Here is a 14,541-nt window from a genome sequence, read left to right as displayed (position 1 = left end):
TTGATGTGCTTTATTGGACATTTGCATATCTTCTTTGGAGAAATGCGTATGCAGATCGTGTGCCCATTTTGAAACAGGATTGTCTTTGTACTATTGAACCTTTGTATACTCTGGGTAGTGTACCCTTATCAGATACCTGGTTTGCAGATACTTTTTCATTCTGTGAATTGTCTTTTCACTATTTGATGGTGTCCTTTGGGACATAAAAGTTTTAAACTTTGATGAAATTCAGTTTATTCTTTCATTGTCAGTTGTTTTTGGTGTCAGGTCTAATACATATGATCTGTTTTAAGGGCTTGTTCAGGCTTTCTCACATCACAGAGGTGCCTCAGCGCTAATATAAATTTAGCACTTTAAACTCTTCCTGGATAAAGACTTTAGAACACTTTATAATTCTATTTATTCACCTCCCAAATGAAATACTGTTCTTTAAATATATTTTAATTCTGTATACATTTTTTTAAACCCTGCACAATCTTTTTGTTTTATACGATCAGCATCCACTTCACTTCCTCCAAATATTTACCTTTTTCTGCACCTTGCAGATTATTTTTCTTCTACCTAAAGAACACTCCTTAGGATTTCCTTTACAGTAAATCTGGTCTTTTCACTGAGCGTTAAATTCTGTGTGGTATTTCTTTTCTTTTAACACTAGGAACTTATTATTCCAGTGTCTTCTGGCTTTCATTTTTGTGTTGAAAAGTCAGTCTTATTTTTTCTTTTGCAAGCAATATGTGCTTTTAAGAACTTGTCTCATATTTGATTTCTGAAGTCTTCCTGTGCTATACTTAGGTTTCAGTCGTGTGGGGTTTTTTAATTCATCCTGCTTACATCTTCAAAACAAATCAAGCCACTGTCCTTCCTGAATATTTGTATTTTGGTCTTCAGATAGTGCTTCTTACCTCTCTCTTTCAGAACTCCACTTGCATAGTTGGTAAAACCTTTTCACTGTAGTCTTTATTACTGCTGTTTTTTGTTTTTTTTTTTTAAGATTTTATTTATTTATTCAACAGAGATAGAGACAGCCAGCGAGAGAAGGAACACAAGCAGGGGGAGTGGGAGAGGAAGAAGCAGGCTCACAGCGGAGGAGCCCGATGTGGGGCTCAATCCCATAACGCCGGGATCACGCCCTGAGCTGAAGGCAGACGCTTAACCACTGTGCCACCCAGGCACCCCTATTACTGCCGTTTTCTTACCTAATTTTCAATCATTTTGTATCTATGCCTTATTTAAGCCGCTTCCTTTTTTTTTTTTTTAAGATTTGTTTGTGAGAGAGAGTGCGCACGTTAGGGGGAGGGGCAGAAGGAGAGGGAGAAGCAGACTCCCTACTGAGCAGGGAGCCACACATGGGACTCATCTCAGGACCTAGAGATCATGACCTGAGCCGAAGGCACATGCTTAACCGGCTGAGCCACCCCGGCACCCCTCACATTTATTTTTCAAACAAGGTTAGGGGATGAGCAATTGCAGATGGAGGAATTTAAACTATCCAAACTAGGATTCATTTCCAGAGAGGTCCAGTATATTTCCAGTTCAGCCTTGAGCTTGAGATTTACCAGAACCCTTCCCAATGGTGAGTTCTGAATTCCACCTTTGGTGCCTGTAGCTCCTCAGTAATGATGCCAGAGTGTTGTCTTTCCTCTTCAGCTAGGTCTGCATTAGCAAATGCAGCTATAAGAGAAAAGTACTCCAATGTGGGGCTCATTTTACTGGACGACTTCTTCCTGGTTCCTGTCCCCCTATATCTCTGAGGCCTTCAATTAGATGTTTGATGTTGCTTTGATATTTTGACCAAGTTTTCTGCTCTTACTCAGTAGAAGGGTTGTTCAAAATGATCTAGCATGTCATTACTAGAAACAGAAGTCCACTTTTGTGTCCTTACCCATGTCCTTTCTGAACCACTGTGTGCCAATAACTTGGTTATGTGATTGAGTGTATGTTTGGATTTTGCTTTAGGGGTTCTTCTTAAAGAGAATTTTAAATTTAATAGGGGAATTGACCTCGTTTATATTAAATTGTTTATTTAATCACTACATCCAAGGTAGGGCTCAAACTCATGACCCCGAGATCAAGAGGCGTACATTCCCCTGACTGAGCCAGCAAGGAGCCCCTCATTTATATTTATTAATGTGACTGTTATAATTTGTTATAATTGTTTTTAGTTCTCTTATAGTATTTATTTTGCTTTACATTTTTACTGTTTTTAAAAATAATCTTTCGGAGACACCTGGGTGGCTCAGTCATTTAAGCATCCGACTCTTGATTTCAGCTCAGGTCACGATTTCATGGTTGTGGGATTGAGCCGTGTCGGGCTCTACACTCAGGAGAGAGTCTGCTTGAGGGAAGTTCTCTCTCTCCTCTTCCTCAGCCTCTCTCCCCCCAGCTCACGTGCTCACATGCTCTCTCTCAAAAATAAATAAATACATCTTTTTAAGAAATAATAATCTTTCACTATATATTCCCTGCATCTTGGAGGTTTTGTTTTTACTTATTTTAGGGCCGTGTTCTAGCTGATAATTTGAAGTCTTTTTTTTTTTAATTTTTCTCTTTTTGAGGGGCGCCTGGGTGGCACAGCGATTAAGCGTCTGCCTTCGGCTCAGGGCGTGATCCCAGCGTTATGGGATCGAGCCCTACATCAGGCTCTGATGCTATGAGCCTGCTTCTTCCTCTCCCACTCCCCCTGCTTGTGTTCCCTCTATCTCTGTCGAATAAATAAAATCTTTTTTAAAAAAAAAGGGTTTTTTTCTCTTTTTGAAAGCTTTTTATCCTTTGTTTTATTCTTTTTAGTTCTTCTTGTATTGCTTTTATAGTTTCAAATGCTGTCCTTACGTGTATCGGTTGATTTATCAGCTTTAAGTGTATTTTTGGACCCCTGGGTTCTTCACTTCACCTTCCAACTTTTGATGATTACCTTATTTCTACTCAAAGATGATTTAAAACATTTATATTAAAGAAATGATTATTCTTTGTGTTTCTGTTTTGTCATTATTTTACCTGCTGTGTAGTACTAATTTTCTCATTGTGTTATTCGTCTGCCTTTTCTTTTTTTAGAAGTTGGGTATCTCTATATAGTTTCTAGTTGGTTTTTATTACTCAACTATGAATGCAGCTGAAGTTTTCCTGGACCAGCTCTTTGTAGGCAGTTTTGGGGAAAGGCTTAGGCACCGTTGTTGGCTAGCAGAAGTTCTCTCTTACCAGAGGGTGTGTGTGTAGGCAGGAGGTGTTCTGCACATGGACTTTATATTTATTTAGCCTTCTCTTCTTACGACCTGGCAGAGATGCTGGTTCCAGAGAAGCCCATTTCAAAGTTTCTGTCCATCCTGTGTCACTGACAGCCTGCCCCCCCCCCAGAGGTGTTTGTCCCCTTATAGTCTAAGCGCTCCTGAAATTCCTGTCAAATAGAGTGGTAGTTTCCTTTGTTCCAAACAGGGTATTGGTCTTATCCCCCCCAGGGCACACCACCATCTTTGGAAAACTTTCTGGCTTTCTGAAGCTTTTTCTTCCTTGCCTGAAATCTGTGGTGGTACTTCTGTCACTGCATTTATTAGCTGCTCCTCTTAGATGTTGTGATTTGGGATTGCACATGCCTGTTTGTTTCATCAAAGATTTTCAGTTCTGTGTCTCATTCTTCTCCCTGGATTGGGGTGATTTCAGAGAAGAGAAAGGTCAGAGGCATCTGTATTGCATTACCTTAAAATTGGACATCCATTTGAATTTAACTACTCTCTTGGGCATAAACTGTGGAATGTCTCCGATTTTTTTCTTTTTATGTTACAAGCCATGTGTCAGTGAATATCTGTAATATATGTGCCTTTTAGATACATAAGGGTTTGTAGAATAGATGTAAAAAGGTTATATTGATAGATCCTAAGGGTATACATTTTTAATTTAATCAGTAATGTCAGATTGCTCTCTTAAATTCACCCGCAGTGAGTGATAGCCTGAGAGTTTTCCCACATCCTTATCAGAGTTTGATATTATCTAACTAAAAACTCTGCCAGTCTTGGGGTGGGGGGGTCTTTTTTAAATTTGCATTTTGCTAATTACTAATGAAGTTTAAATTCTTTTCGTGTTTTTTGAACAATCCTCCTTTGCTGTTTTGTCGTTCTTTCATTCTTTGCTATGCAGTTGTTTTTTAGTGGTCTCAGGTGAAATTATAATTCAGACTATAACTCAGGTTCCAGTCTTTGAATGGTTACTTTGATTCTTAGAGTTGTGATCAAATTTCGATATTAAGAGAAATGTTGAGAAGAATAGGTTTTGTGGGGTAGGATGTTTTGGGTTTTCTTTCTTTCCTGTCCTGTCTCCGAAGCTCAACATAAGTACACAAGGAGACATAGACCTAGGAAAGAAATTGAATTATTAAAATTTCATTTTTTCTTAGACAAATAAACCTCAGACATCACGACCCAATCTCATCAAACCAGCTGCCCAGTGGCAAGATCTCAAAAGATTGGGAGAAGAAAGGCCTAAAAAGTCTAGAGCAGCCTTTGAATCAAATAAGAACGGCTATTTTTCAGTGTGTAACAGCTCATTGTTTGATTCTGGGGCACAGGATGATTCTGAGGAGGACTACGGTGAATTTCTGGATCTTGGGCCTCCTGGAGTTTCTGAATTCATTAAACCAAGTGGCCAAACAGAAAGAGAACCGAAACCTGGACCAAGTCATAACCAAGCAGCAAATGACATCGTCAACCCGAGATCAGAGCAGAAAATCGTTATCTTGGAAGAAGGTGGTCTTCTTTTACCAGAAGGCGATCCTCTGGACACTGAGAACCAGTCATCTGAAGATTCAGAGACCGAGCTTTTATCAAACCTTGAAGAATCAGCTACTATCCTAGATGATCAAGCCATCGGAGAAGACTGCTGGTTAGACCATCCTTACTTCCAGTCCCTAAACCAACAGCCCCGTGAGATAACAAACCAGGTTGTTCCTCAGGAGCGGCAGCCTGAAGCAGAACTGGGCCCGTTGTTGTATCAGCATGAACCCCCGGGGCTGGCTTTTCCAAGGCCGGCTTTTCCAAGACCAGAACCCCAACAGGATGGGATTCCAGGCCCCTCTTCTCCTCAGCCTGCCCATCCTCTAGGAGAGCTTGAAGACCAACAATTAGCAATAGATGATGAAGAGCCAGGGCCAGCCTTTCCACTGCAAGGATCCCAGGAGCCCAATTTGGAAAACCTTTGGGGGCAAGAAGCTACTGAGGCAGATCAAGAACTCGTTGCACTTTTAGTGAAAGAAACAGTAAGTTTTATTTTATTTACGTGAATAATTACAGACACTAAATGTACTGAGTTTTCTTTTACTGCAAAATCACAGCGGGGTGGGGGTGGAGGCGCTTCATTTTCCTAGGGGATCTATAGATGGATACATAGAACAGGAGAAGAAAGACTGAAGATAGGAAAGTTAAATCAGGATTCCATAATCTAGCCTTAACCCCCAGCAAGCCTTCTGGGATTTTAGCTGCAGGTCATGGGTACCCTGGTGCTGTCATACGAGCAATCCCCCTGGTTATAAAAGGATTTTGCATTAATTCCAATTCAAACCCAAAAGGCAGCTTTATAAGATTACCTGGAGCTGCACTGTCTACATGTAGTTTCATGTGCCTGTTTAAATTTAAGAGTCTTACAATTAAATAAAATTTAAAATTCCATTTCCAGTGGTACTAGTCACATTTAAAGTGCCTGATAGTCACATGGGGCTGAAGAGCTACGATACTGCAAAGCACAGTATAGAACATTTCCATCAGTGTATGAAGTTCTGTTGGATATCCCTGGTGTAGTGTGATGCAGGGCTGTGGCTTCTGGCTCAGCTGCTCATTGCCTTTGAACAAGCTTTTAACCCTTCTTTCCCCAGATGTTTTCACGTGGCACGCTAACTCATGGTAGTGCTTTACTCCTTTTTGGACTCCTTTTCCCTGGGCAGAGATGTTCAGCATTAATTGAAAGAGTGAAGAATGGCTATGGAAAGTGGCAGAGGACCAGATAACCTCTAGGTCCTTTCTAGAGTCCACAGTCTGTGTAAACTCATAAGTCTAGGAACGGACCTGCTGTACAGCCCCTTTCTCGTCTTTAGTCATTTTACTTTTTGCCATCTGGTTTTTATTGGAATTCGAAGCCATTCTAGTGGATGAAAAATAATGTTTTTATTCCTTCTCAGGAAGCAAGATTTCCAGATGTCGCAAATGGCTATATTGAGGAGATAATTCATCTGAAGAATTATTATGATTTGAATGTGTAAGTATGCCACATGCCTTTTGTTTTTCTTATTGTAGTGAAATATACATAATATAAAAATCTACCGTTTTTACCATTTTTAAGTATACAGATCAGTGGCATTAAGTATCTCCATGTTTTTGCATGACCATCGCCGCCATCTCCAGAACATTTTCATCTTCCCAAACTGGAACTGTCCCCATTAAACGTTAACTCCTTACCCCCCGCCCTCCACCCCCAGCCCCTGGGACCTACACTTCTACTTTCTGTCTCCCCGAATTTGACTACTCCAGGGACTTCATAATAGTAGAATAACACAGTATCTGTCCTTTTGTGACTGGCTTATTTCACTTAGCATTATGTTTTCTTTAATGATACTGTTAGAAGAGTTCTGATTTTAGTCATGTACAGACTTTTCTGGGTTTTACTTAATTCTGCATGCTTATGGAATTAAGGTGTTTTGTTAATTCTGAGCATTGATACTACCTGTGTTTTGGTCAGGTTGTTAAGGAGTTTTTCTTCCCTGTATTTGTAACAGAAAGTATTCTGCAGCCACTCTGCCTGTTTGGAGAAGTGTATGGAAGTGTTTCTTTAGTGTTTATCATAAAAATGATAACAATAGTTTTTAAAAAATTGAAGTGTGCCAAAGAAAACAAAATAAGTCCTTTTCCTTTTATACTCTTTCCCCTCCCTCTGGTCTGCAGAGGTGAAACAGTTGTAGATTTGTGAAGAACGGAATATTGAAACTAATAAAATTTTCAGTTAATTAATACAGATTATATCCGTTGAATAGAAGAGGTAGTATACATAAACCTCTGTCCTCAAAAGATTATGCCCAGTGCTGTAGTACTCAGGAGCGCAAGTGAGAGCTGTTCCCCACCACAGCCAAGCGGGAGGAGCCCCATTTCCCAGGTCAGCAGCCAGAGGAGATGCTCTTTTCTAATTCGTAGAGACACTGTTGGTGCCAGTAGCCACCCTGTCTGTCGCCCTCTATCCAGGGACAGCCACTGTGACCAGTTTTTTATGTATGTATGGTTTTTTTTAAAAGATTTTATTTATTTTTATTTTTTTGAGAGAGAGAATTTGAGAGAGCACGAGCTGGGAGGAGAGGGAGAAGCAGACTCCCTGCTGAGCAGGGAGCCCAACAAGGGGCTCGATCCCAAGACCCTGGGATCATGACCTGAGCCAAAGGCAGTAGCTTAAACGACTGAGCCATCCAGGTGCCCCTGTGACCAGTTTTTAAACCAGAATTGAGTCAAAGTTTCATAATGTGTTTATCTCTTTAGCTTCTTAATCTAGAACAATCCCCCACTTATTATTTTTTTTAATGTCATTGATTCCCCCCCAGTATTTTTAACATAGGTTGAAAGATAAACAATGAACACCCATATATCCACCACCTGGATTATTATCTGGCATTCTGCTGTAAGATCTTGCGCTTTTACTTCTTTTTGCTCTTTTTCCAAGTTACTGTGGACTTAACATTTTTTTTATAGAAGTGGTATTTTACAATCAGTTACAACATTTTTGTTTTTGCTACTGAATTATCCTAAGTTTGACCAATAGGAGCCTCTTAAGATGCATCTGTGTTATTTTGACATGACCCTGTGAGTCTGAGCATGTCTTGCTTTCTAAAACACAGAGTTGCCTGGGCTTACCTTGAATGTTTCTGCCCTAAACGTGGAATGTGGTCATTTCTCCCAAGAAATCCAGGTTTTTGCCACTAGCATGTCATCACTAGTTTGGATGTGCATGTTTTCCTTGTGCATTTTGTAAATTTTGACTGTAAGCTCATTTCTTGGAGTTTTGATAGAAACGGTTCCTTCGGGGAGGATTCGCTTTGTCTTTCATCATGTGCCTAGGGGCAGTGTCGGTCTAACACTACTTTATACTTTAGATTGTTGTCTGCAAGGTTTTGGGTCATCGAGATAGTAAGAATTTAGTTTTGGATGAGGACTGGGTATAATCTTCACCAATTCTCAGAGGGCATTTTGTTTTCCTCTCCATCCACTCGTCATCAGTATTAAGGCATGTTTCTCCTTGTGGTCTGTGAGCTTTGTCTGTGTGCCCTGTGAGGTAAGGGCTCGAGAAGATGATGATTATTATCATTATCATTATTTTCTTTTTGAATATATAAATGACTTGATGAGTGCACTCAGGAAAATCTCGCTTCTGTTTAGCTTACTCCTCTGGGGTTTCACTTTCACTTAGGTTTGGACTCTGGGAACTCCTAACTTTAATTTGATGTACTTTGCAAGTTCTAGTTTAATATTCAGAATTTTTTAAACCTTTTTTATTGTGGACTATAACACACATACAGAAAAATGTACAAAATAAAGATAACCAGCCTAACAATTTATCACAAATCAAACATTCATATAACTACTACCTAGAAATCCTCAAAAAATAGAACATTGCCACCATCTTTGAACACTGTTTGAAGATTTTGTGAAGATTTCATGTTGTCTCTATTCTTTTGTGACTGGCTTCTTTCACTCAGCATTATGTTTCTGGGGTTTACGCATGCTCTGTATAACTGTAGCTCATTCATTTTCATTGCTGTGTGGTATCCCATTTGTATCAAAATACTGTAATTTTTCCCTCTACTTTAGTTAGAATTTGAGTTGTTTGCACTTTTTGGCTTTCACAAATAATGCACCTTTGAACCATACTTCCACATGCCTCCCGAGCCCCCAGTCTTGACCAAATATGGCCTTCTTTGCCATCCTGTTGGCTACTGCTATTTTTGTTGTTGTATGTTAAGATTTTATTTACTTACTTGAGAGAGAGCAGGAGTGAAAGAGAGCATAGAGGGAGAGGGAGAAGCAGACTTCCCACTGAGCAGAGAGCCCAACACAGGGCTCAGTTCCAGGACTCTGGGATCATGACCTGGGCCGAAGGCAGATGATTCACTGAATGAGCCACCCAGGCGCTCCTGGCTACTGATATTTTCAAGCAGAAATTTTTTATTTCTTTTTTTTTTTTTTTTAAAGATTTTATTTATTCATTCGACAGAGAGAGAGACAGCCAGTGCGAGAGGGAACACACAGGGGGAGTGGGAGAGGAAGAAGCAGGCTCCCAGCACAAGAGCCCGATGTGGGGCTCGATCCCACAACGCCGGGATCACGCCCTGAGCTGAAGGCAGACGCTTAACGACTGAGCCACCCAGGCGCCCCAGAAATTTTTTATTTCTGAATTTTTTATCTTGTTTCTCATCTTTGGGAAGATTGGTCTGCCATTACTAAAAATGAAAGTGCCATTTTTTTCCTAAGGTTTCAAAATATTTTTTGAATATATAAATGACTATATTAATATAAATAATATATAAAATAATTATTTTTGACTAATAAACTTTGTTTTTAGAGCATTTTTAGATACATAGCAAAATTGAATGGAAATAGCTAGTACATTTTTACAATAAAAAGTATCTCCTAGACTTCCCCTCAATTAAAAAACAACTAAATTTATTTTTATGTAACCTTTTAGTTCTTGGAATACGAACACGATTTTTTCAGAGGGTAAATGCAATGCTGGATATCTTATTTATGAAATAAGCAAAAAAATTTTTTCCATTTTTTCTTTATGATGTTAATGATCACCTTTAATAACAGTTTTATTGAGTTTTCCTTTTTGTTACTTTGCACATAATTTTCACCAATGTTCTAATTAGTCTCCATATGGCACTTTGCCTTTTCTTTCTGTATACTCGCTACATGCTGAAACCCTAAAAGTTAAAATTCAGGGTTGGACATTATAAACAGATTTATGGTCATTGAAACATATTTCCAAATAGATTTCCAGTGGAGTTGTACCAGTTTATGTTGCTGTTGGAGATGTATATGAATTGCGTTAGTAATTTCTCAGTGATAACGCAGAATGGTTGTGTTAACTAGGCATAAAGTAGCTTACTATTTTAGTTTATTTCTTTGCTAATGGGCTGCATGGCTATTTTCATATATTTGTTCTAATTATATTTCTCTCCTATGTGAATTGTTTGCACCTTTTCTCACTGAATTCTTTTGTTGTTCATGTTTTCCTGATTATGAAGCACAATACTTGTTTGTTCAGTTTGGAAAATATAAATAAGTATAAACCTAGCACATGTAGCTAAGCATACCGTGGAATATACAGAAGAATGTAGAATACTGATTTGAATAGGAAATGCCAAGTTTAAGTATTTTTTAATAATTTATAGTAAATATTAAGTAGCCCTTTAGAAATTAGTGTACTTTAATGTTTCCCTCTCATTTTACAAATGAACGTATCATTTTTCAAGTATTTGCAAGATTAATTTCTGTGAAATATCAGTAAAATGTGATCACATTGATAGATTCTGTGACAGTTTATTCTCTTACCTCCTGAGTTTCATACATATCCTTTTTTCTAGGGACTTCCTGATTCCATGCCTTTCACATCACTTAGATGCAAATATTCATTCTTAAACATATAAAAATTCTGGTGAAATCCAAAGGGGACCATGCGGTAATTTTATTAAATCTTTTCAGACCTGTAGTCTTCTGAGTTTCCTGACGTGACTTCTGTCCCTGGGCTTTTGGGACTAAGGTGTTCCTTCCCACAGCTAAGCTAAATATTGTTAATGTAGACCCAGAAGGAGGCACAAAGCAAAGTAGAGCAAGCTGGCATTGTGTGTGGCTGACTCTCAGTTACTTTGTGTGTGTCTTTAAATCACCTTCAGACATAACCAGCTGGTTATTTTAGCAGGAGGGATTTATTCACCAGAGAACCTCCTGTGATGGTAATCTCTTTGAGCTGATTACTAAGACTTTTCACTCACATGTGATGAATCTTAAATTGGATCAAGGCAACAACAACTGTGTAAGGAATAAAAGCTTGGAACACCAGCCTGGCTCTTTTAGCAGGAGTGCTTTCTTGTGACCCTTCAGCTTGTCAGGTCAGATCAGGTATGAAATAATATACATAGGTGGGCAGACTTGAGTTCTGACAAGCCTCCCATTGCCTTCCCCCCCCCCCGGCGGTAAATATTGATGTCTTCGGTTATAGTTCATTTCTATAGAAGAGAAACTTTGTATTTAATTACCTGAGCCACTGAATGTCATTTAACCTCCGGAAAGTTCTGTTGGTAAGAGTAAAGATATTAAAACAGAAATGACTTTGACAGTTCAAAAGAGAGCCTCTGGGGGCGCCTGTTTGTCTCAGTCTGTAGAGAGTCACTGACTCTTGATCTCAGGATCATGAGTTTGAGCCTCACGTCAGGTGTACAGATTACTTAAAAAAAAAAAAAAAGATTGCATCTTTAACAGATTTGATTGAGATTGAAACATAAATATGTAACAGAACGAGAGCCTTTGATTTCTGCCATGTGGAATTCCTTATCTTGCAGTGTTTCGGTATGTGATCTTCTTAATATTGAAAATATAAAATGAATTGGTCAGAGAAGAACCCCTAAAATATGGTTGGTTTTTTATTTTGCTTTGTTTGCTAGAAATTACACCTACTATTCTACCTCTGTGTCATGTACTGTAATTCTGTATCATGTACTTTAGAAAATAAATAAAAGTAGAAAATTTAAAGGATGAGATTTTAAAAAATAGGAGTTGTAATACTTTCTTCCAGTACCCTAGCAGATCGTCTTCCGTGGACCCCATGTGGATACCACTGGCTTCACTCATGGGTAGCCATTCTCTCAAAGAAGATTCTTTACTGAGTGACCTTTTTTTTTTTTTTTAAAGATTTTTTATTTATTTATTCGACAGAGATAGAGACAGCCAGCGAGAGAGGGAACACAAGCAGGGGGAGTGGGAGAGGAAGAAGCAGGCTCATAGCAGAAGAGCCCGATGTGGGGCTCAATCCCATAACGCCGGGATCACGCCCTGAGCCGAAGGCAGACGCTTAACCGCTGTGCCACCCAGGCGCCCCTACTGAGTGACCTTTTTATCTTTCCCCGAGTTCCTGATGTCTGACAGTTTATTGGGTTGTGGTAGCCACACTTATCAGAACATTACAAACAGGCATGTTTGAAATGGAGGAGTTGCTCCATGTCTGGCTTATAGTTTGTCTGGACGTGCATGTAAACAGAGTTGTTTAGACCTTGAGGCCTTTCCCCATACATACTGGATTCTTGATGGTGGCTAATTCTCAGGTCAGCCTGCAAAGATCTGTATAACCTGCAGAAGGGGTTCCAGAAGAAGCATGTGTCTCCCAGACTCTGTTCCCAGACACTCTGCCCCATGGGTGAGAAGGGGAGTGCTTTTTCTGTCTTCTTCCCGCTAGACCTGTCCTACTATTAAAGGTTCCACTGTTGGCACTGGACAGGAGAGACCTGGGAAGAAGGAGGGTTTCAAGAATCATGGGGTGGAGTCATCCTAAGAACCTGTAGGAGCAAGGAAAGGGAGGAAAGATGGAGAGGGGAATTCCCATGGCCCTTTGCACCAAGAAGTTTTCGTGCTACGCAGTGGCTAGTGCTGCACACCCCCCAGGCTGTTCTTATCTCTGTGGAATCATCCCTAGAGTTCAGTATGTTGCTGCATTTGGTTGTTACAGGGTGAAGAACCTTGCTGGTTAACATTTGTTAAATCCGGACATGATTCATCAGCGTGTGTTATCTTACTCTATATTCTTACCTTTAAATGTATTTCATGATAGTGAAAGGGACAAGGCTGTGGGTTTGTCATGAAGAGAGTCCATTCTTAAGCAGACGTGGTCTGTTCCTTTACCCTTGCAGCTGGGCAGACTGAATGTCACTGAAATTCCTCATGGGTATTTGTATTACCAGAGGGTTACAAAAAGTATTAATGAATTAACAGAAGGTCTTTTATATTTCATCTATTTACTTAGCAAACTTTTTTTGTGTTCTTTTATTTTATTTAAATTCAGCTAATTAACATATAATGTATTGTTGGTTTCAGAGGTAGAGGTCAGTGATTCATCAGTCTTATATAATACCGAGTGCTCTTTACATCACCTGCTCTCAGTGTCATCACCCAGTTACCCCCACACCCCCACCCCCTTTCCTCCAGCAACCCTCAGTTTGTTTCCTATGATCAAGAGTCGCTTATGGTTTGTCTCCCTTTCTGATTTTGTCTTGTTTTATTTTTTCCTCTCTTCCCCTAATATCCTCTGTTTTGTTTCTTAAATTCCACACGTGAGTGAGATCATATGATAATTGTCTTTCTCTGACTTATTTCACTGTGCCTAATACCCTTTAGTTCCATCCACGTAGTTGCAAATGGCAGGATTTCTTTTTTTGATGGCTGTGCAGTATTCTGCTGTGTGTGTGTGTGTGTGTGTGTGTGTGCGCCGCATCTTCTTTATCCATTCATCTGTCTATGGACATCTGGGCTCTTTTCATAGTATGGCTGTTGTGGACATTGCTGCTATAAACATTGGGGTGTGGGTGCCCCTTCTTTTCACTACATTTGTATCTTTGAGGTAAATACCCAGTAGTGCAGTTGCTGGGTTGTAGGGTAGCTCTATTTTCAACTTTTTAAGGAACCTCTATAGTGTTTTCCAGAATGGAGCAAACTGTTATTAATTGCGACTGTGAATACATTTGCCACCCCTCGTTTGTTAGTTTTTTGACAAACAGTAGATAATCTCCATCTGAATTCTCCAGTTCGATATAGTTCAACCAGTAGGAATTTCAGTGACTTCATGACATTGACACCTGACTAACAGAGAAGTGTGCATTCATTAGTATGTTTCTTGGTTTTAAACCTAGAAGCAAAAATAGAAATTAAGTATATCTGTCTTTTATTTGTCTGTTTCATTTTTCTGATCTGCAAACATTTTAATAGGCCAATCATCACGTATGATGAGACACATTTTTTTAGTTGTATTTAAATCATTGGCAGGTGTGGAATTTGGAAGCACTGTGAAAATAACATCATTTATTTTTGCAGACTTTGTAATTTTCTTCTGGAAAATCCAGACTATCCAAAGAGAGAAGACAGAGTCATTATCAACCCCAGTAGCAGCCTGCTTGCCAGCCAAGATGAGGCAAAGGCAAGTGTTGGTGCTCTTTGTTTTACAGTCTGCCTAGAAATGCTCTGCTTTTTTCATCTTTGTGGTAAGAAAGTGCTTTGTTGGGACACATTTTTTAAAGACTAGCCAGAAAAATAGAATTTCAGAATATACTTATGCCTTCAGTGGGTTTTCCCAACCTGAGCCACTTTGGATTCTGTATTTAACTTCTTTTGTTGTAATGCCATGGTCTCTTTCCCACAAAAAGTTAAACCCTCCATGTCTTTAGTCTTACAAAACAAGTTTTTAAAATGAAACAAGAATTGGCCAGGGTCCTTTGTATTGTTTTGGTTGTTTTGTTTTTTCAATATTTTATTATGAAATTTT

General features: G+C 39.2%; 1 protein-coding gene across 3 annotated transcripts in view; it reads left to right on the top strand.

Moving 5' to 3' along the window:
• RNF216 (ring finger protein 216) overlaps positions 1–14,541 on the top strand; it is a 146,176-nt gene that overhangs the window by 26,740 nt on the left and 104,895 nt on the right. For 2 of the 3 annotated variants that reach the window (XM_002916465.4, XM_034669766.1), the window contains exons 4-6: positions 4,385–5,242; positions 6,158–6,234; positions 14,094–14,196. In XM_002916465.4, coding sequence (XP_002916511.1) covers positions 4,385–5,242; positions 6,158–6,234; positions 14,094–14,196 — 1,038 coding nt within the window. The remainder of the gene's footprint in view (positions 1–4,384; positions 5,243–6,157; positions 6,235–14,093; positions 14,197–14,541) is intronic. The other variant, XM_002916464.4, reaches the window with a different exon arrangement.

Source organism: Ailuropoda melanoleuca, chromosome 10 (assembly GCF_002007445.2).
Source record: "Ailuropoda melanoleuca isolate Jingjing chromosome 10, ASM200744v2, whole genome shotgun sequence".
NCBI lineage: Eukaryota > Metazoa > Chordata > Mammalia > Carnivora > Ursidae > Ailuropoda > Ailuropoda melanoleuca.
This window is presented reverse-complemented; position numbering and strand designations above follow the sequence as displayed.